The sequence below is a fragment of the Scyliorhinus canicula genome, chromosome 2, assembly GCF_902713615.1.
Source record: "Scyliorhinus canicula chromosome 2, sScyCan1.1, whole genome shotgun sequence".
NCBI lineage: Eukaryota > Metazoa > Chordata > Chondrichthyes > Carcharhiniformes > Scyliorhinidae > Scyliorhinus > Scyliorhinus canicula.
Genome location: NC_052147.1, coordinates 208,480,251 through 208,502,574, shown reverse-complemented (window position 1 = coordinate 208,502,574; position 22,324 = coordinate 208,480,251). Strand labels below are relative to the sequence as shown.

Genomic DNA, 22,324 nt, shown 5'->3' with positions numbered 1-22,324 from the left:
GCTGCACTGCAAAATCAGACTCTGCCATTTTACCATCCAACTAGCAGCATCACAGAAAAGGGGCTCTTCCCAGATTGACCTGGCCCCATCTGCACTGTTTCAGCTGGACCTTCTGTACCATTGCCGACAAGACTAATTCATCTCTGCATGTCTATCTATCGTGTGAAGTGAACGCCACCGGAAAAGTGAATTAAACCACATGGGTTTTCAACCTGCCAACTTCCATGACGGAATACCTCATTGTAAATTGGCTCTGGGGCCATGTAAATGCCTTTTCTCTGGCCTCTGCACTATAAATCTTTCTTTTCGCTGTCCCCCTTTTACTGTATGAGTGCAAATGTTGCTATCTTCTTCCTGTGTTTGAGTATGTGCAATTAAACCAACCCTTTGAGTTCATCCTATCTCAGGTTTGCTGTGTGGTTACTAAAAGAAAATTGGATTACACCAAAATTACGGGGTTGGGAAATACGCCACTGCTTATAGAGGGGTAAGCAAATCAAAAATACCTTTCTGCTTATGAAGAGGTGTCGAGAGGAGAAATTAATGAATTAACCCCTCCTCCCACATCTGTCTGTACACTGTGTTCTTTAACTGTTTATCTGGCATTCAGTCTGGAGTGAATTCTAACCTCTGCCAACTCAATATTAGGAAGAGCCAGCTTGTGGCTATTTCCCCTTGTATACCTTGAAATAATCTTCAACTTTGGTTTCTAAGTATAAAAGGTCTTGAACCAATTTTATTAATTCATCTATCTTGATAATACCAATCTGTTCTTTAGGGCTGACTGCATTTTTGCAATTAGCAGCACCAAGTGTTTACCCCTGAAGGTGGATGGCACTCAGCTCTGCTGTATAAAATAAGATGCAACGCCCAGCATTCAATTAGATTAAATTTAGGTGATGTCACAAAAAGCATTAGATAAATTCAGGTACAGAAGCAATATATGAGCACTTATTTTTCACTCTGCATTGCGTTGGTTTTTTTTTTATGTGATACTTTGAAACAATGCCAAGGAAGATCAACCCAAACCGTTTTGGGGGCTGTGTTTAATGGGCCACTGTGATGTCCACACCCAACTAAAAAGGTGACACAGTGGGGAGCCCACACACGGAAAGAATAGCTGCACCATTTCATTTTCATGGTATGAATAGGCTGGAAGCAAGATTTCCACTTCTCTCAACAGCAAGTCCTGCCTCAGAGAGCTGCAGACAATCGGATAACCAACAGCACCTGAAGGCAACAGTGGCCACTACTGGGATACACTAAGATGGGAATGGGACAGTTCAGCGCCGACGTTTCAGCGCTGACGTTTCAGCGCCAGGACGTTTCAGCACCAAATATTTCAGCGCCAAATATTTCAGCGCTCATTCATTCAGAAATCATTCTTGAGTATGGTCACAGGTATGACACAGGTATACCAGCTTTTACACTTAGTTATTTGGTCGTTTCATCGTTCTAACTGTCTTTAGATTTTGTTGGAGTTTTATTATGATTACTGTTTAGATAATGTTAGAGTTTTGTTAACAAGTTTTTATACTTACGTAGTTATTTGGTAAATTTCTTTTGGTAAATTTAGTAAGTTCCATATCTTTAAACCCATGGCTGAATCAGTGAAAAGCAAGCGAGGCAGAGAGAAGTTCTGTCATGAAGGTTTTATATATCGTTTCGACAAAGAAAGCAAGAAACAAAAGCAAGTTAAGTTTTGGCGATGCCATGAGGATGGTAGGTGCAAGGCCCGCATTCACACGTTAGAAAGAGAGGTGATCGAAAAGATCAACGAACATACTCATCCCCCATCTGCAGTTGCTATCGAAGTGGAAAAGGTCATAACTGATGCGAGAGACCGGGCTGAAAAGACTTGTGAGCCTCCAAGTACGATTATCAACAAGTGCATTGAAAAAATGTCCGTGGCAGGTATGGCACAGTTACCAAACATGCAGGCAATGCGAAAAATTATTCGTAGAAAACGAGACGAAGTTAATCAGGTCCCCGATAATCCAAGATCGATTCAAGAGCTTCAGTTACCTCATGAATACATGATGTATAAACCCACCCCAGAAACCGAGGAAAATTTCTGTTTAAAGGATAGTGGTACGAACAACGAACGGATTATTATATTTGGGAGAGAGAGTTGGTTAGAACACATGGCAACTTCCACGACTTGGTATGCTGACGGAACATTTGCGGTAGCACCACACCTATTTTATCAAGTTTATATCATCATGGTTAGGAAAAATAACGGAGTTCACCCTGTATTGTACGCGCTTTTACAAAACAAACAGTATGCAACGTATATGATGTTGTTTGCGATGGTAAAAGATATGATTACAAACGCAGGACCTGCCATTATCAATTGTGATTTTGAACGCGCTGCTTTTACCGCCATGAAAGACTCCTTCCCCAATATAGAAGTAAGAGTCTGCCTTTTTCATCTGTCTCAAAATATACTTAGGCAGATAAGTGGTTTTGGTCTCATGCGTTTATATAAGAGCAATTCCGATTTTGCATTACATTCGAAAATGATAACTGCCCTATGTTTTGTGCCAGTTGACGACCTTGACAGTCACGTGGATTCTTTAGCAGGTAATTTACCGGAGGAGTTAATTCCGGTTTTAAACTATTTCGAAGACAATTATATCGGCCGTCCTAATCGCCGAGGAGCAGGCAGACGAAGTCCTTTATTTCCTACCGAGATGTGGAATATGTATCAAAGAACATTAGATGGGGATGACAGTACAAATAACTATGCTGAGGCAGCCAACAGGAGATTGAAAAGTGAACTGTTAATGTCACACCCAACTATCTGGAAGTTCATTGATGTCCTTAAGCATGTTCAAAAGGGAAGAGACGAGCACTTCGAGAAACTTTTAGCTGGCAATGAACCTCAATTAAAATTACTTAAATATAGAAAAGCTGATGAGAGGATATTGAAAATTGTTTCCGAATATGGCAGCAGGAATGAAATTGACTACCTTCGTTCAATAGGGCACAATTTAACAAACTAAATGCGTTTTTTCCAATGAATATCCAATGAATGTCCAATGAAATTTCGTTTTAATGATTGATTTTATGAACTTACAGATTTGTAAATTGTTTTAATGTACTGTTTTTGGATCTTTATAAGTGGATCTTTTACAATAAAAACATTTTGTTAACACTTGAGTTTTATTTCATTTTATGAACTTACAGATTTGTAAATTGCTTAGTGCCAAAATAAATTCTGTCATAACTATATGACAACATTGGAGAATTTTTTTTTTCTGGCGCTGAAATGTCCTGGCGCTGAAAAGTCCTGGCGCTGAAACGGCGGCGCTGAAACGTACCGCACCCCACTAAGATACACTAAGATAGTTAGGCTGGCAGGCCCTCGCAAGGAGTGGGATGAGACAGGTGGGAGACCAGTTTGAGGTTGGAATGGATGGGGGTGATATTTATGGGGGGGGGGTTTGCAGAGTGGGGGCAGCCTCTGATGGGCACTTGGGATCCCCGCCTTGCCCAGCCCTTGCAGGTAGAGCTGCTGGATTTCTCACATGGACCCCCCCCCCCCCCCCCCCCCCACACCTTAAGAGGCCATAAGTGGCCATTATGAGATTTGGTGCCTCGACCACCCCCAATAAAATTTCATACAGGTCAGGGATAGGGGAGAGGTAGGGCAAATGCTGGACTTTATAAACACCCTTCCCATCTTCAAACCTGTCAATAGAGAGTGTCAAATCCAGACCTCTATATACTCTAATGCATCAATAATAAAATAATTGCATAACATGACTTCACATTTCAAGTTTCATGCAGTGACTTTTTTTAAACAATGCAATTAGACAATATATATATTGACTATATTTCTCTTCCTTCATTATTTCTTTTGAGCGAGTCATAATTTCTCAAGTAAACCAATTCCATGAGTGATGGACAGAGATTATAGCCCTTTCAATCTTACATGTCATCAATACTGCTGCCAGTAGACAGTGGAAAATAGACAACAAGCATATTTCAATATTCTTGGCATGTCTTGCCAATAAATCAGATTTGGACAGAAATAGTTTCTTACAATGAATGTTTACTAATAAACTGACACACATTAAATATAGGAACAATTTTTAAGTTTATGCAACCATATTTTCAATTAAATCAGCACTTCATCATACTCTATGTTTTTATTGTTCTTTGCTTAGCATTTCCAAAATACGATAATGCAATTACAGTGCAATACTCGGTATGATGAACAAATCATGTTCATTCTTTACACATGCACATCATGAGAAAATTAAAACCAGCCAAAAATAGGATGCAAGAACCTAATTAAAACTATGGATACTCAAAACTGATTCTCCTAAATATATCTGACAGCTTTCACTTGTCTCATTTCCAGCAGAAGGGGAGCATCTTTTTTCAGTGACAGAATATAACCGTTGGTTACCCTCAAACTCAGGAGTACCTTCCGACAGCTAGTTTTCAAGAGAGGGGGGAAGAAACAACACACTTCAGACTATTGCACTTTTTGTTGAAGAACATTCTGATGGCAATACAGTTCTTAATGCATTTTGCTCCAGAAATGTTGGTCATCAAATAAATGTCACTGTAATTCTGATAAATGTAAAATACACAGGCTCTAATTTTATTACGGTGAGTTTTCAGCAAGTGGATAGTGGGAGAAATTCAAAACCCAACCAGAAAATGGTCCAGGGTGTGTTGTTTAAAGTACATTCAGGTTTTACATTTTGGAGAAGAACATAACAATTACAAAATAATACAGCGCCATAAGCAAGGAACAAAAAAACAGCTCAACATACATGAGTAGAGAGAGAGAGACAGGATAACATCACAACTGGCCCGATACAATCATTAGACATAAGTAGTACTTGTACAGCCCAACAGAGACCGAAGGAGAAACAGAATGAGGCCATGAGAAACAAGGTAAAACGGTGCACACCTTCCCACGCCACGTCAGTCCACAATTACTACGTGAAATCAGGATAAATATTCCACGCCATGTTCGGGTGTACACTAACGTACATCTCCCTCAACTCTCGTAGTACCAAAGACATCAACAACTCACCACAGCCTCTTCCTGTCAGATACCAGACCCATCTGCACCCATATAGGAATGAAGCATGGATTCTTCATACCCGCCTTTACAAAGGCAAAGAAAATAATCAAAAACCCCAAATTAAGGGGAGTTCCATATAGTTCCAGAGAGAATCGGCAGCAACAAGTTTGGATTGTTATCAGACCTTCAGAGTCTCTCAAGAAAGGAAGAAAAAGGAAAAGCTGGAAATACCAGAACTAACCCAAAGGATAAGGGATCAGGGCCCAACCTAGGCTCCATATTTCCATGACACATGCCACAAATGAAGATAACATGTCGCTCAAACAACCAAAACGGTATCTCACCCCACCAGGGGGACAACAGGATATCCACTAAGCATAATCCCCAGACTCATCCCCAAACCCCCATGCACCTGAGAAGCAAAACTGAACCTCCTACGATGCCCCTGATAAGCATCCTCCAGAAGGAACATCCCAAGTACCCAGGGACAACAGGATACTGGCCATATCATTGGACCTGGCCGAGAGCAGCACATCCTTACACACAGGAAACTATATAATCAGGACCTCCAGCACAACCCAAAACCTGCACCCCATCCAAATCCAAACCTCTCCCGTCCCAGCAGGGAAAATGTACTGTCCCCATTCATATTAAGAGGAAAAGGATAATCACTCCAGCCCCAGCCAGGGGACCACAACCTGAGAAGAAGAACCGTCAAGACACCCAACAATTGGGTGTTATGGGAGAGAGCGCCAATTCACTCTTCTCCAGTACAACCAGGGAAACTAACCCGACCAACAGAGTGCACCATGATTAGAAATAGCACCCTCAAGAGAGACGAAAAGAATGAAAGGAGCCCCCCCGCCTCCCTCCCGCCTCCCTCGGTGAGGCACTCTAACTGACTCAGAATGACCGCCATCACAGAAAGGATACCAAGCGCAATCCCTCTCCTCAACAACCCAACCACAATTAACTAATCGCACCTCAGCTTGCACCATTATTACATCCTCTTGTTCTAATAGCTCAAAACAGTAACTCATCTCCCACCTCTTGCCAGGGACTGTGCACACAAACACATCTTGCCCGGTCCCAAAGTCCCAAACCCATCAGGATAAATGACACGCCATGCAGTAGGCGCTTGATGACACAAAGGCGGGCCCTCACCAGGGAAAGTGCTCTTTCAAGTGCAGGAACTCTCTCATGTGCCTCCACCGTTCTCTTAAAGGTACAATTTGGCAAAGTGAGCTCTAACAACCTGCACCAAAGAGCAATCTTCAACTAAGACAACATTTTCAATGGCGGTCTTAGCATCGACGAAGGGAGAGCCCGCTCAGCAGAACTACGCCACGGCTAGCTGAGGCCCACACCAGCCCACACTGACCATGAACAAAGCAGGATTTTTACAATTTATCTCTGTTCTTTATCCCAAAACACCAATCAGGATTCTCCAGAGATATAGCGCAATTCATGGAATCCAACAGTCAGCAAATCAAATGTGCACCAGGATACAATAAAAAATGAGCAGAGCTGGAGCTTGCAAAAACACTATTGCTCCCGTACTCACATCATGTGACCCCCTCGTCCAGGGCATTTTAACTCACGTAGCTATCAGGGCACCAGAAAATGGGGGCAGTCTATTATGAAGGAAGCCATTCACTGTTACGATACCAGAGTTCTTTCATTCTAGCTGTTTTTGTCCACTGGGAAAGTAATGTACTGGTTTCCCGTAGTAAGGATGGCACCAGTGGTGTTTGGCGCAGCTGTGCACCGTGGACTGGGACATATTGATGATGTTGTCTCTAGAAGCTTGAAAATACCTGTGATGTTAAGGTTAAGGGTGGAGGTGACTTTGACAGCTACTGGCTAAAACAAAGCTTCCTGGTCCAACAGCTGGTCTTGTTGCAACATACCAGATCGGTTAGCTGCAGCCTGCTTGGTGAAGTGCAGCCAACTCAAACACTGCTGCTTCGAATTATCCAAGAAATTAACATGGTTTATTGACGCTTTGGGCAGAGTTATGTTTTCTATGGACATTCCCCTTACCTGCTGCCTTCTGACAGGTCTACCAGATGCTTGTTCTAGTTGTTGAGGCTGCAGCTTCTCTTCCTCCGACTGAACATAGATCCTACAGTGCAGAAGGAGGCCATTTGGCTCATCGAGCCTGCACTGACCCACTTAAGCCCTCACTTCCACCCTATCCCCGTAACCCAATTACCCCTCCTAATCTTTTTGGTCACTAAGGGCAATTTATCACGGCCAATCCACCTAACCTGCACGTCTTTGGACTGTGGGAGGAAACCGGAGCACCCAGAAGAAACCCACGCAGACACAGGGAGAACGTGCAAACTCCGCACAGACAGTGACCCAGCGGGGAATCGAATCTGGGACCCTGGCGCTGTGAAGCCACAGTGCTATCCACTTGTGCTACCGTGCTGCCCTGCCTTGCCCATTCAAAGAAGTTAAGCAAAAGCAGCAGCTGTGATAGACTGCAAGTGGTTACAAAGGTAAGTAAGTAGCAAAGAGTAAGCTCAGAATTGCCTTAAGAGATGCACGATTCAAAATAGCACACAAATCATACTGTTCTAAATGTCCGCAGATATATGCCCCATTAAATTCAGAGTTCAGTCATGTTAGTCAATTTGTGAACCCAATCCAGCTAGGATTTATTCAGCAAGTTTGTGACTGAATGGAAATTCAGACTTGACCAGGTAAAATTGTACTGGGGTCTTAATGATGTAATTGGAGTCTGATTTTAATTCTTCTCCCCCCCCCCCAATCAGACCTCCTCCGCCTCTTTCTGTTTGGTACGTTTCTCATCCGTGTTAGCTCCCGAGCTAAATTAGCAGTTAGCACGTTTCACATCGAATTGGGTGACAAATTGTTTTTTTGCCATCTTGACTACTCAGCTCTCCATTCCCACTGTGGATTCAGTAGAAATTGGGGCCTTGACATCTGATACATCCTCAGAAGTGACAGCCCAGAAAATTGGGCAAATATGAAAATGGCAATTGTGTTATAGCAAAACACTCAATTGTACCCTACTCTCCTAAAATTACTATAACCAGCATTTTTGCAATGATTAATTAAATAGGCAGCCAGCAACTAAATGCGAGATTACAGATTCTATCAAGTCAGTACTTTGATCGATGACTATGCCAGAAAGTTTAAGAATTGTGATATCACTATGAATGGGCTATTCATATTCAAATTATTCCTGATTCGAATGTTTTCAACCAAGTACTGGGGAAAATAACCCAATTTTCTTTTGAAGACCCTACACCAAGGTTACATTTCTTGAACATCAAGCAAATACAAATGAATTTATTGTATCAGAGGATTCCCAAGCTTATTAAAATTGACCTCGCGTGTTGATTGCAAGGGCCCTGGAGCTCTTAAGATATCAAAATTTGAATAGCAAGTGATATAGGACTACCAAGAACATCATATTTACATAAACTTGAAATTTGTATTTAGATTACAGATCTGTGGATGTTAATATATGTTAACAGAGCCACATATATATTCAAAGTATGCCTGCAATACTCTCCGAAGTTGAGACTAATTGAGAACACAAAATAAACTCCCAGGACAGATATGAAAGTCAGCACATTACGCATATAAATTCAGATGCAGGCTTGAATGTCTAATTGTTTAAAGAGAACGTAGAGGGGATAAATTCTATTTATCTGCTCTTGCTATCTGAAATATCAGCTGCACGGAACATGTAGTGATAGTGGTTTTGTTTTCTCAACCAAGTTTAAATGGAGATTCAAGGCCAAGTGTATTTCATAGGAACACAGGGATAAAGGCTGATCATCTGCCTCAATGCCATTTTTCTACATTATCCCCATATCCCTTCATGTCATTAGTATCTAGAAATCTATCGATCTCTGTCTTCAACAGACTCAATGATTGATATTTCACAGCACTCTGGAGAAGAGAATTCCAAAGACTCACCACCCTCAGTGAAAAAATTTCTCCTCATCTCAATCTTAAATGGCTTGCCCCTTCTTGTGAGATGGTTCTGTGCTGTACTGTGGCCAGTACTGTACTGTGCTGTGCTGTGCTGTACTGTTCTATGTTCTATGTTCTATATGGAGAATTAGCCACATTTTGACTGGGATAGTAATAGCTTGAAGCAGAGAGGGGGAAAGAGTTAGAATGTTCAAGAGAATTTTCTAGATCACTGTAAGCCAGATTCTTGCAAATGAAGCTGGTAGCTCAAGTACGGCAATTTCCAGACTTGCCAGATCTGCTAAAGGGCCCTGTCAGACCAGGGCCGGGATTCTCCCCTACCCAGCGGGGCGACGGGTCCCGGCGTAGCGGAGTGGCGCCAACCACTCCGGCGTCGGGCCTTCCCAAAGGTGCGGAATTCACCGCACCTTTGGGGGCTAGGCTCGCGTCGGAGTGGTTGGCGCCACGCCGACTGGCGCCAAAGCCGGCGCCAACAGCCTTTGACGCCCGGCATCGGGGCTGGCCGAAAGGCCTTCGCCGGTTCGTGCATGCGCCGGTGCGTCAGCTGCCGCTGACATCACCACCGGCGCATGCGCGGTAGGGGGTTTCTCTTCCGCCTCCGCCATGGTGGAGGCCGTGGCAGCGGCGGAAGAAAAAGAGTGCCCCCACGGCACTGGCCCGCCGGCCGATCGGTGGACCCCGATCGCGGGGTCCCCCTGGGTCCGATCGCCCCGCGCCCCCTCCCCAGGACCCCGGGGGCCCGCTTGGGCCGCCAATCCCGCCGCCACCAGAGGTGGTTGAAACCACGGCGGCGGGATTGGCCTCTCAGCGGCGGGACTTCGGCCCATCACGGGCCGGAGAATCGCAGCAGCCCCGCCAATTCCCGGGTGACTGAGAATTCTGGCCACGGCGGGGGCGGGATTTTCGCCGGCCCCGGGCGATTCTCCGACCCTGCGGGGGTCGGATAATTTCACCCCTGGTGATTGGTCGAGGGAGCTCAGGCAGGATAAAGTCAGGCCCACTGACCACAGAAACCAATCATGGGCCGCCACAGGGGCACATGGGCAGGCTGGTTGGAAGATTCACTTCGTCCCAGGTTTTTTTCGATGTTGATAGGCCTTCCAGCCCTCAAAACCATGATCATTCATACAAACCCATGCCACCTCCATAGCTACTCATCCAGGATCCATCATGGGAAGACCTCAGGAGCCATGTGAAGATGAAAAAGATAAACTTCCAACAATCTAATACAGCTCCCACTCATAAATCCTTGTTCGTAAAAAAAGTCCCATTCAAGAAACCGATTCAAAACTTTTAAATGTCAAGTGTTTAATCCTTTATAAAGATAAGTTATAATCCCTTTTAATAGCCTCTTTAAACTGTCAATCATACTGTGAACTGAGAACGCCTTACTGAGATAATAGTAACTTTTGAAACTAAGCCATGCAGTCATAATAATAGTCCTTGGGGGGAGTGATAATTACCCCTATTGAGACCGCATGAGCAGATGGTAATTTTTTTTCTAACCTACACCAGATGACCTGTAGTTCAGCAGAGGGTTTTTCAAAACTCTCACTGACAGTTTCAGCTTTTTCTCCCCTATGTTTAAAGAGCATGGGATTTTTATCCCCATGTTTAAAGAGAAGCAAATTTTAAAAGCTTCAGACATGACATTTAAACAGACCTTATCCCACCGTCCAAGAGTGTTGAATTTGGGACCTCCACAATGCAGGTTAAGGCCCTTGCAACAACAAAAATGAAGTGCATCTGAGCTCAATCACAAAGCTAAGTTCACATGTACGTGCTAAGTTTGCATTTCATGATGTTAATCATGCGTCACTCTCTTCACTCTGCCGGTGAAAACAGGATCTGTCGGAAATGGGGGTGAGACTTCTGTATCTGGGTTCTGCACACCACTTTTAAAGGTCCGTGGAGCCTTCCAAAAATCCAGTCCTTTATTTCCGGTCCAACAAGGCAGGAGGTACTGCTGGGTCTGGTCCTTGCGAGTCAGGTGGATTAAGTGCCAGTAAGGCAGCATTTAGGGGATAGTGATCATAGTACCATAAGATTTAGGTTGCTGTGGAAAAGGACAAGGAACAATCTAGAGCTAAAATAATTAATTGAGGGAGAGTCAACTTCAGTGGATGGGCATTTGAAAGAAATAAATATGTGGAGCTATGAGGATTGGGAGGAAAATAGGACTGGCTGGTTGCTCCGTGGCGAGTCAGCATAAATTCAATGGGTTAAATGGCCTCTATTGCATATTGATTCAATGGCTCCATAAAAAGAGTCACTCAGCAATTGTGGGTTAATTAAGAAAAGCTAGCATTAATTTGTTAACAGCAAAATCATGTTTACCTAACATGCTTCAGTTTTTGATGAGGCAATAGAGGGGGTATATGAGGGTCACTTGGTTAGTGTGATGTACCTGGACGCCCAAATGAGATTTGGTAGAGTGCCACATGGCAGGTTTGTGACAAAAATATGAAGTTGTGGAACAAATGAATTTGAAGTGAGCTGAGTTACAGCAAACAGAGTCGGGTGAGAACTGTTTTTTTTGGACTTCAAGAAAACATATACTGCAGTGCCCCAGGGGTTGGTGCTAAGACAACTGATTTTCTTGATTTATAGGGCCCAATTCACCCCAAAAATTTCTAGTTAATTTGAGGTGGGTTTTTCAGGGAGTTTCCAGTTGGCTCTGCCGGTGAGTTCCCCACCGCTATTCAGTGACACTTAGTCACTTTATGGGCCCTAGGGTGTTTCTTACCGGTTTAGGCCAACACTAAGAATTTTTTTTAGCACTAGGGAGCTGAACTCAGAGATCGGGCCGCCATTTTAAAAGGGTGACCTGATCTCTAGGTGAGTTTGTGGGTCCCCCACACCTCCCTACCAATGGGAAATGTCACTCCCCCACACACATGGACACTACACCACACACACCCCCCCCCCCCCAAGTGAGGACACCCCATTATGGAGATCCTGGGGGTCCCCCCTCTTCAGCCCCCCCCCCCCCAAGCCCCCTTACAGCACCGCCTCCCTTCCAGGACCACCACTCATCACTCCCCAACTTCCCGCAGGCCCCTACTTACCTGCCCTGCACTCTGCCACCTTTCAAATCCCCCCTTCCACACTCATTTTATGGGCAAGGCCCCCCTCGCCCCCTGGCCCTTGGCAGAGCCACCCCGGCACTCAGGCACCCTTGCACTGCCATTCTGGCACACAGGCAGTGGGTGGCAGTGCCAAGGTGCCCACGTTCCGGGGCAGGGCCAGGGAGTCACCTTGCACCCTGACCACCTGAGCACCCTGAGGTTTCCGATGGCCGGGGAGACCCCCCCTCGGGTGCCGTTCAGCCTGGGCCACGTTTGTGTGGACCAGCACTGATCAGCGCACAGTTGCAGCCTCGCTGGGGAGGCCAGTTAATTGAAGGAGGCCATTGGATCCCACGCATGTAGGTCGTATGTAGGTTTACGACCTACTTCAGCGAGCATCATTCGGTCACACCCATTTGAGGCCATTTTGGGGTTCCAACTCCGACATCTCGCAGGGTGTCGGAGAATCCCGCGAGATGCGGAGGCTGTCGGGAGGCTCGCTTGAGGGTTTTCCCGGCATTCTCCGGCAGCACTGCACTCAAGCCCAATGTGGCTGGAGATTCGCACCCATAGTAACTACTTAGACTTGGGTGAGCAGGGCACAACTTCAAAATCTGTGGATGACACAAACTTGCAAACATTGGGAACCATGAGAACAATGATAAATCTCAAGGTGACATCGACAGGTTGGTGGAATTGGCACATAACCAGCTGGTGAAATCTAATTCGGAGAAGTGGGGAGAGGCAAAAAAAAAAGGGTACAATTCTGAAGGGGTAGAAGAGCAGAGGGACCCAGTGGTATATGTGCACAAATCATTGAAGGTGGCAGGCCTGTTGAGAAAGCTGTTGATAAAGAATTTGGGGCCCTCGGTTTTATAAATGAGGGTATCGAGTACAAGGGCAAGGAAGTTATAAACCTGTATAAAACATTGGTCTAGTCTAAACTGGAGCAGTATGTCAATTTCTGCTCACCACACTCGAGGTTGAATGCAAAGGCAATGGAGAGGGTGCAGGAAAGATTCACAAGAATGGTTCCAGGGATGAGGAACTTCAGCTGCATGGATAGACTGGAGAAACTGAACCTTTTCTCTTCGGAAAAGCTAAGGTCAAGAGGACATTTGATTGAGATCCCAACCCTCTCACCACACAGTACATGGCAGTTCTCTGCCTGAGAGAGCGTTGTGGAGACACATTTGGTCAAGGCCTTCCAAAGAGAATTGGATAATTATTTAAAGTAAACAAAGTATCAGGGGTACAGAGAAGACGTGGCGAGTTGCTCTTCCAGAGAGCTGGCGCAAACACAACTGGCTGATTGGCCTCCTGTGCTGTAACCACGAGTCACCCAACTAAGGTATCTGGGTTGTGTTCATCCATGTGAGCTATCTGATGATATGCCTGTCCATTTGAGTCTGAGGTATCATGGTTTTCTCACTATTCAGGTCGCGGCGCGGATATTTTTCAGATGTTTTGATTATTAGATGTGAGCAAGGCTGGCTATTACGCCCATTCCTATTTTATGTCTTTTTGTTACATGCAAAACCTGCAAATATTAGCACATTCTTAGATTACATAATATATTCTCTCTTTTGTTTAAGGTGCACCAGAGCAGAGATAAATTTCAAAGAACAGGAGAAATCAAATACATAAGAGTAAATACCAGCTAGGGATAAATCTTTAATGTCTAAACCTTTAATCAGCTTCAAAACAACAAAACCCACAGAGAAAACTGCCTTCATCAAGTTTAATTGTAAGGACTGTAAAACAAAGATGAAGTGGAGGTGTGAATAAAAAACATAAAACTGCAATATATTTGAAAAATTACAGAAATATGAAGGCAGCTGCTTGAATTGATTTATTGTAAATGAAGGTGGGGGTGTGCCTCAATCGCAGTGCATAACTCATACACAATAATTCGTTAAAACCATCCTTTAATTACCAAAGATGAAATATCCACGGACATGCAAACCATCCTTTAATTGCTAAAGATGAAATATTCACAGATATGCAATATTTGATTTTTGAATCCATGTACAAGCATTTATGATTGTGTTAAAGGGGGTACATGGAATTTTTATAACAGCTGGAGGAGTTACATAGACAAGAACCCCCCCTTCCCCCTTGAGAGATAGTAGTAAAAGTGGGTACATGGAGTTGGTTACAGTTCAGGCATGATCTTATTGAATGCCACATCTACTCAAAGGATTAAACAGCCCATTCCTGTTCCTGTGTGGAACACTATATTATGTTATTTGTTATATTATTTAACTTGTATAACATTTTGTAATTATTCGTCAAAAGAATTGTATGGATTATCAACCGTGATACTGCTGACAGAGGGAAAAAAACAATATCTTAGGTCTTTTCAACATATACTGCTCCTTTAACTAATAATGAAAATTGTTGCCAATATTAGTTGGGAAATGTTCAACGATTGTGACATTTCTCTGTCCATTACTAACTGATTAAATTTAATCTGGCCAATATCACCAACAGTGATTTTTAATCTTATATCATTACAAGTTTCTTTGTTGCTTTTTAAAATAAATAGCCATATATGAAAATAATGCTGAATTAATAGGTTCCTTACCTCTAGAACTAACCAGAGGTGACCACCAGCTTTCAAGTCCGCTTTGTAAAACATTCCATGGAATTGAACAACATTTGGATGATTTGACAGTGATTGCAGGATGCTATACTCTGCTTCAATTTCTTCATCAACAACCTGAGGAAATGGTAGAAACAAATGAATACACAGAAACAAATTAGGCAGTAAACTGGATGAAATCCCTATTGCACGAAACATTTGGAGTATTAGAAATAACAGTAGGCTCATGGCATATGTTCAGTTTTGGGATTGACTACTACTTTAAACTTTCTTTGACACAGGAGAGAAAACACAGGCGTAATTCAGCGACCCTGTTGCGCCCGCCGCGGATCCGGGTGAAACGCGCACGAGCCCCAAATTGGACTGGGCATGCTCAGATCTGAATATTTAAATACCCGGATACTGGATTCACCCGGCACCTGGGACTCACCAGTCGTGTCTGGGGGAGCTCACCAGGACGCCGTTTAGTACCGGTCCACACAAACGTGGACCAGGCATAATGGCAATCGGGGGGTCTCCCAGGTCATTGGTGGTTGGGCACAGGGCATGGTGGTACCCTGGCACTGCCAATCTGGCATTGAGGTGGGCAGGCAATGGTAGACATTTAAAGAACACATGGATGAACTTCAACAATTATATATCCCTGTCTGGCACAGGAATAAGACAGGGAAGGTAGCTCAACCATAGCTAACAAGGAAATCAGAGATAGTGTTAAAACTAAAGAGGAGGCATATAAATTGGCCAAAAAAAGCAGCAAGCTTGAGGACTGGGAGAAATTTACAATTCAGCAGAGGAGGACAAAGGGTTAATACGGAAAGAGAAAATAGAATCCGAGAGTAAACTTGCAGAGAACACAAAACTGACCGCAAAAACTGAAGATAAATGTAGTTCCCTTGCATTTAAAATCAGATGAATTCATAATGGACAACAAAGAGATGGCAGACCAGTTGGAAAAATACTTTAGACCTGTCTTCATTAAGGAGGACACAAATAACCTTCCGGAAATACCAGGGGACTGCATAATAACAGCAACACTAGCACGAAGGTGGAACTGAAAGAAATCCTTATTAGTCAAGAAATTGTATTGGGGAAATTGATGGGATTAAAACCCACTAAGTCCCCAGAGCCTGATGCTCTACATCCCAGAGTACTTAAGGAAGTGTTCCTAAAAATAGCGGATGCATTGGTGATCATTTTGCAGCATTCTATAGACTCTGGGAGAGTTCCATTGGATTGGAGGGCACCTCATGTAACCCCACTTTTTAAAAAAGGCGGGAGAGAAAACGGGGAATTATAAACCTGTTACCCGGTCATCGGTGGTGGGGAAAATGCTGGAGTCAATTATTAAGGATGAAATATCTGAGCATCTGGAAAGTGGGGACAGGATCAGTCCAAGTGAGCATGGATTCACTAAAGCGATATCATGTTTGACAAATCTGGAATTTTTTGAGGATGTGACCAGCAGAGTGGACATGGGTGAACCAGCGATTGTTGTGCATCTGGACTTTCAAAAGGCTTTTGAGAAGAGATTAATTAGCAAAATTAAAGCTCATGGTATTGGGGGTTATGTATTGACATGGATAGAGAACTGGTTGGCAGACAGGAAGCAGAGAATGAGAATAAACTGGTCCTTTTCAGAGTGGCAGGCAGTGACTAGTGGGGTACCGCAGGGTTCAATGCTGAGACCCCAGCTGTTCACAATGCACATTAATGATTTGGACAAAGGAATTGCATGCAATATCCTCAAATTTGCAGTTGACACAAAGCTTGGTGGCAGTGTGTGCTCTGAGGAGGATGCAAAGAGGCTACAGGGCGACTTGGGCAGGCTGGCTGAGTGGGCAAATACTTGGCAAATGCAATATAATATGGGTAAATGTGAGGTTATCCACTTTGGTGGCAAAAACAGGAAGGCAGATTATTATCTGAATGGTGGCAGTTTAGGAAAAGGGGAAGTGCAACGAGACTTGGGTGTCATGGTGGAACAGGCGCTGAAGTTCACCATGCAGATACAGCAGGCAGTGAAGAAAGGTAATGACATGTGGGCTTTTATTGCGAGAGAATTTGACTATAGGAATAGGAATGTATTGCTGCAGTTATACAGGGCCTTGGTGAGGCCACAACTTGAGTATTGTGTGGAGTTTTGGTCTCCTAGTTTGAGGGGAGGACATTCTTTCTATTGAGGGTGTCCAGCGAAGGTTCACCAGACTAATTCCCGGGATGGCAGGACTGACATATGAAGAAAGACTGGATCGACTGGGCTTGTACTCACCAGAGTTTCTAATAATAACCTTTTATTGTCACAAGTATGAAGTTACTATGAAAAGCCCCTAGTCGCCACATTCCGGCGCCTGTTCGCGTAAGCTGGTATGGAACTTGAACCCGCGCTGCTCCCCTTGTTCTGCATCACAAACCAGCTGTCTAGCTCACTCAGCTAAACCAGCCCGAAAGAAGAATGTGAGGGGATCTCATAGAAACAATTAAAATCCTGATGGGACTGGACAGACTAGATGCGGGCAGAAAGTTCCTGATGTTGGGGATGTCCAGAACTAGGGGTCACAGCCTAAGAGTAAGAGGTAAGCCATTCAGGACTGAGATGAAGAAGAACCTCTTCTCTCAGAGAGTTTTGAACTTGTGGAATTATCTACCACAGAAAGCTGTTGGGGCCAGTTCATTGGATATATTCAAGAGGGAGTTGGACGTGGCCCCTGTGGCCAAAGGGATCATGGAGAGAAAGCGGGAGTGGAAAACTGAATTTACATGATCAGCCATGATCATATTGAATACTAGTGGTGCAGGCTCAAAGGGCTGAATGGGCCCTTCCTGCACCTATTTTCTATGTTTCTAAGTGCGGTCTCGGCAGGGAGAAATTCCTCAAGGCCAAAAAGAGGCAAAGTGTTGTTGGATAGCAGAGTGATTCTCAACGCTGCAGCCAGTGAGATGCACCCCAACTAAACATGCCATTCAGCAGACCCTTAACCCGGGTCCACTGAATCCTGCATTTCTTATTGCCCTTTTACAGTAGACTTGATATGTTGATTGATAATAATAGATAAAGTGCATAAAGTGGATTCTAACAATTTGAAAACAGGATTGAAATAAGCCATGCTGAATATGATCACATATTGTGCACCATGCCTACTTTTGGTTCACATGAATGCAGGAAGCACCCATCTGTACTAAGTGGATGTTTTCGTATATCATCGATATGCAATTGCCATGATGTCGCCACATACAGCTGAAACCCAATGGGCTGATTTTCACATTAGGCGTGGGTAGCAAGGTTGGAGGGGATTGCAGAGAAAGGGAGGGGCTTGGCCATGAAGAGATTTAAAAACAAGCATGAGAATTTTAAAATAAAGACATTGCTTGATGAGGAGAAAATGCAGATCAGCAGGGGTGACATTCAGAAGGATGACAGGGGAAGGGAATTTGTTGCAAGTTAAGATAAGGGTAGTAGAGTTTTGAATGTCTTCAAGTTCACAGTGGATGGAATGTGGGAATCCAGCCAGGAGGGTGCTGGAGTAATCGAGTCCAGAGGTAATGAATGTGGGTTTCACCAGCAGATGAGCTGAGACAGGAGCAAATGAAATCAATCTTACAGAAGTCGAAATAAGGGGTCTTAAGTGATGACGCAGGTTTGAGGATGAAAGATCATCTCAGAATTAAATGTGACACAAGGTTGCGAGCAGACTGGCTGAATCTCAGACTGTTGCCAGGGAGGGAGATGGCGCCAGTAGCTTGGACTCTGAGTGGCAGCACGGTAGCATAGTGGTTAGCACTGTGGCTTCAAAGCGCCAGGGTCCCAGGTTCGATTCCCTGCTGGGTCACTGTCTGTGCGGAGTCTGCACATTCTCCTGTGTCTGCGTGGGTTTCCTCCGGGTGTTCCGGTTTCCTCCCACAGTCCAAAGACGTGCAGGTTAAGTGGATTGGACATAATAAATTGCCCTTAGTGTCCAAAAAGGTTAGGAGGGGTAATTGGGTTACTGGGATAGGGTGAAAGTGAGGGCTTAAGTGGGTCAGTGCAGGCTCGATGGGCCGAGTGGCCTCCTCCTGCACTGTATGTTCTATGAGTGGGAATTGAAAACAATGGATTCAGTCTTCCCAAACTCTCGATTCGAGGACATCTCTGCTTATCTGGTACTAGATGTCAGATAAAAGCAATCTGATAATTTAGAAACAGTGGGAGGAGTTGTGAAAAGTGCTGGTGAAGGTGTCTTTAGCGCACATGTGAAAACTGACTGTTTTTGGATGATGTCACCGAGGGGCAGCATCGAGCTGAGAAATAAGAGAGTGGAAAGGATAGATCCTTGGAGAACATCAGAGGTACTAGTACAGGAGCAGGAAGAGAAGCCATTGCTAAAAAGAAAAATCATGGCTATATTTAGATAAAAAAGAATGGAAGCAAATGGACGATGTCCAGCTGAATGTCTGTGGAGAGGCATTGGAGGACAAAGGTGTGTTCAACCATGTCAAAGGCTACAGGCAAATACAGAAGGATGAGGGAATGTTTATAAGATACTACTCAAAAGAAATTTATCTCAATACCCGAAAGGAGATCCAAGTTATAAACAGAAAATTCGAAGTACTAACACTGATAGGATCCAGCACTTTGACAGCAGCTTGGCTGTTATCCTTCTTGTTGGAAACTTTATAGACTTTTCCATAGGTTCCTTTTCCAATTGTCTCTATTATTTCCCAGATATCTGTCGGATCTTCCAATGTCTCAAGGCCAATCATGTTGGTACAGTGGACGAAGTCATAAAACAATTTCCTGGAAAACAAAAAAAAAATTATTGTCTCGGATGTGAATTAAACCTGCTGTGACCTATTTGTATACTGTTCTGTAATTAGGGCTGAGAAACCGTTGGAAGCAAAGTAAACTTCCAACATGATTAAGGGTAGAATGTTATGGGTGGCAACTGGATTGCCAGTGGAGAATACATCTCCATTGATGTCTGCTTCCCCACTGCATCCCCGATGTAATCTTCTCTATACGCACGGATGCCGATGTCTTTGTAGTTGAAGTAATCAGAGAACATACGGCTTTGTAAATGAACAAAACTGTTTATTAACTAACTAAAACACTGAAGGGTTTCTATGATGTCTACTATGATTACAGTTGGATACTATGGCTAAAATATAATTATGATGAACTACGCAATTCTACCACTGGGCAGCAACGGCCGAGCGAATAAGGAGATGGATCAAGGAGCCAGAAGCCGAGTGGGTGCTCACCGAAGAGGCCTCCTGTAAGGGGACCTCCCTCCGGGCCCTCGCCACAACGGCACCCCCATCCCCACCCAAAAAACACTCCAGCAGCCAGGTGGTGATAGCCACCCTCCAGTCCTGGAACCAGCTACGGCAGCAATTTGGCCTGACCAAAATGTCGGACAAAGCTCCCATCTGCAACAGCCATAGGTTCACACCAGCACTGACTGAAGCCACCTTCAAAAGGTGGCGACAGGATGGGGAGACAATGACAGTCAGGAGCCTATACACCGATGGCAGGGTCGCAACACTGACAGATAAATTCCAGTTAGTCAAGGGGAACGAGCTAAGGTACCTGCAACTCAAAAACTTCCTATGAAAGGAGACAAAGACTTACCCACAACTGCCACGACAGACATTACTGGAAGAGTAACTGGACCCAAGCATATTAGAGAGAGGAAACTGTAGCGACATGTATGACCGACTGGTAGAAGGGGCCGGCACCGTACTGGACGCAACAAGAATGAAATGGGAGGACCACCTGGGGATCGAAATAGGGTGGGGACTCTGAAGCGAAGCACTGCATAGGGTCAACTCCACCTCCATGTGCGCAAGCCTCAGCCTGACGCAACTAAAAGTGGTACATAGAGCCCACTTAACAAGAACTCAGATGAGTAGGTTCTTCCCGGAGGTGGAGGATAGATGTAAACGGTGCCAAGGAGGCCCGGCCAACCACGCCCACGTGTTCTGGTCTTGCCCCAGGCTTGTGGAGTACTGGACTGCCTTCTTCGAGGCAATGTACAAAGTGGTGGGGGTGAGGGTGGAGCCATGCCCGATAGTGGTGGTCTTCGGGGTTTCAGACCAGCCAGATCTATTTCTGGGGAGGAGGGCAGACGCCCTTGCATTTGCCTCCCTGATTGCCTGCCGTAGAATATTGTTCAGCTGGCAGTCAGCAGCATCACCCAAAGCTTCAGACTGGCTTTCTGACCTCTCAGAATCTCTCCAAATGGAGAAAATCAAATTCGCTATCCGAGGGTCAGATGATGGCTTCCACAGAACGTGGGAGCCATTCACCCAATTGTTCCAGGATTTGTTTGTGGCTAACAAACAAAGAGAAGAATAGCCAGGTAGCCAAGAACCAGGGGAAAGCAGCCAAAGCATGAGAGGGAGAGATAGACCGGGAGGGGGGTGGGGGCAGCTCAATCTAAGAGGAAGGAAAGGCGAACCACAGGGGAGGGGGATGGGCGGGGAGGAGGGAAGAGACAGGCAACAATAGAGGAGAGCCATGGAGGTAGGTGGAAACGTTAACTAACTTGACATCCACAGGAACAAAGAAAAAGGAGAATACAGGCGGAATACAGAGGGCCGACTGAAGCGGTAGTGTGCACGAGAAGACAGCGGCAGCGAAATCCATCCGGGAGAAACAAGGGGCAACACCGGCATCAGACCCATTCCAGGATTGCCCTCCGGAATTGTCTCTCCGGCACAAACAGATGCCTACTTTTAGATATATATATATATATATCATATCCTGTGTGCATACCGGCAAATATACTTTGTTCAAAAATCCAATAAAAAATATTTATTAAAAAAAACGTGTCTGTGTTCCAGTAACGTTCTCTTGTCGCCACGCCACATGTGGTCAGAAGCTAGAATTGCAATCTATACATGCAGGCACTAATGTTTATATACAGTTTGATTATTATCTTATATGCACAGATGATAGTTCACATATCATCACATCCACAGCCAGCTGACACTCCGAGGAGCATTAATTGGCTACGGTTGGACTTTTAACTCAATAGGACCTCCCACTCCAAAGGGCTGCAGTGCCAGTAGCGCCACCAGGAGTGGTGGCCACGTATGGGACCGCAAGCCATCCACAGATTATAAGTCACAGCCAGAATGCAGGCAAATATCAGGATCAGGAGGCAGGGATTGGGGGGGGGGGGGGGGGGGGGGGGGGGGGGGGGGGGGGTACTGTTGGAATACAGAAAAAAAGTGCTCAGGACTAAATATCCTGCATGATTGGCATCCAATTCACCACCTTAAACATTCACTCCCTGCACCACTAATGCGCAGTGGGAACAGTGTGCATGATTTACAAGATGCACAAAACTCACAAAGGCTCCAGAATGTTGCAAGCAAACAGCAGTCATTACTTCTCATGACTCAATAATCACTGGATGGGCAGAATACCAGAAGCCATTTCTACAGCAACATTACCAAGATGACTACCACCTCAGTTCCTGAGGATACAGCCCCAAGAGTACACTACACAACCTTCCGACAACGTGCTTTCCGGTGGCAACATGTAGGTGGAGGTCGTACATTAGGTAGCTTCTGCTACAGTCTCTGGTTTTTGGACATTTATGTCCAATCTCAGGGGGAGTTTTTGGATGAATTGATGTGGGAAGTCAT

General features: G+C 44.7%; 1 protein-coding gene across 3 annotated transcripts in view; it reads right to left on the bottom strand.

Moving 5' to 3' along the window:
- Nucleotides 1–22,324, bottom strand: part of myo3b (myosin IIIB) — an 881,575-nt gene that overhangs the window by 812,852 nt on the left and 46,399 nt on the right. For all 3 annotated transcript variants that reach the window (XM_038789471.1, XM_038789472.1, XM_038789473.1), the window contains exons 2-3: nucleotides 19,286–19,466; nucleotides 14,678–14,812 (exon numbers count right to left, since the gene is read on the bottom strand). In XM_038789471.1, the coding sequence (XP_038645399.1) occupies nucleotides 14,678–14,812; nucleotides 19,286–19,432 (282 nt within the window). In that variant the 5' untranslated portion in view covers nucleotides 19,433–19,466. The remainder of the gene's footprint in view (nucleotides 1–14,677; nucleotides 14,813–19,285; nucleotides 19,467–22,324) is intronic.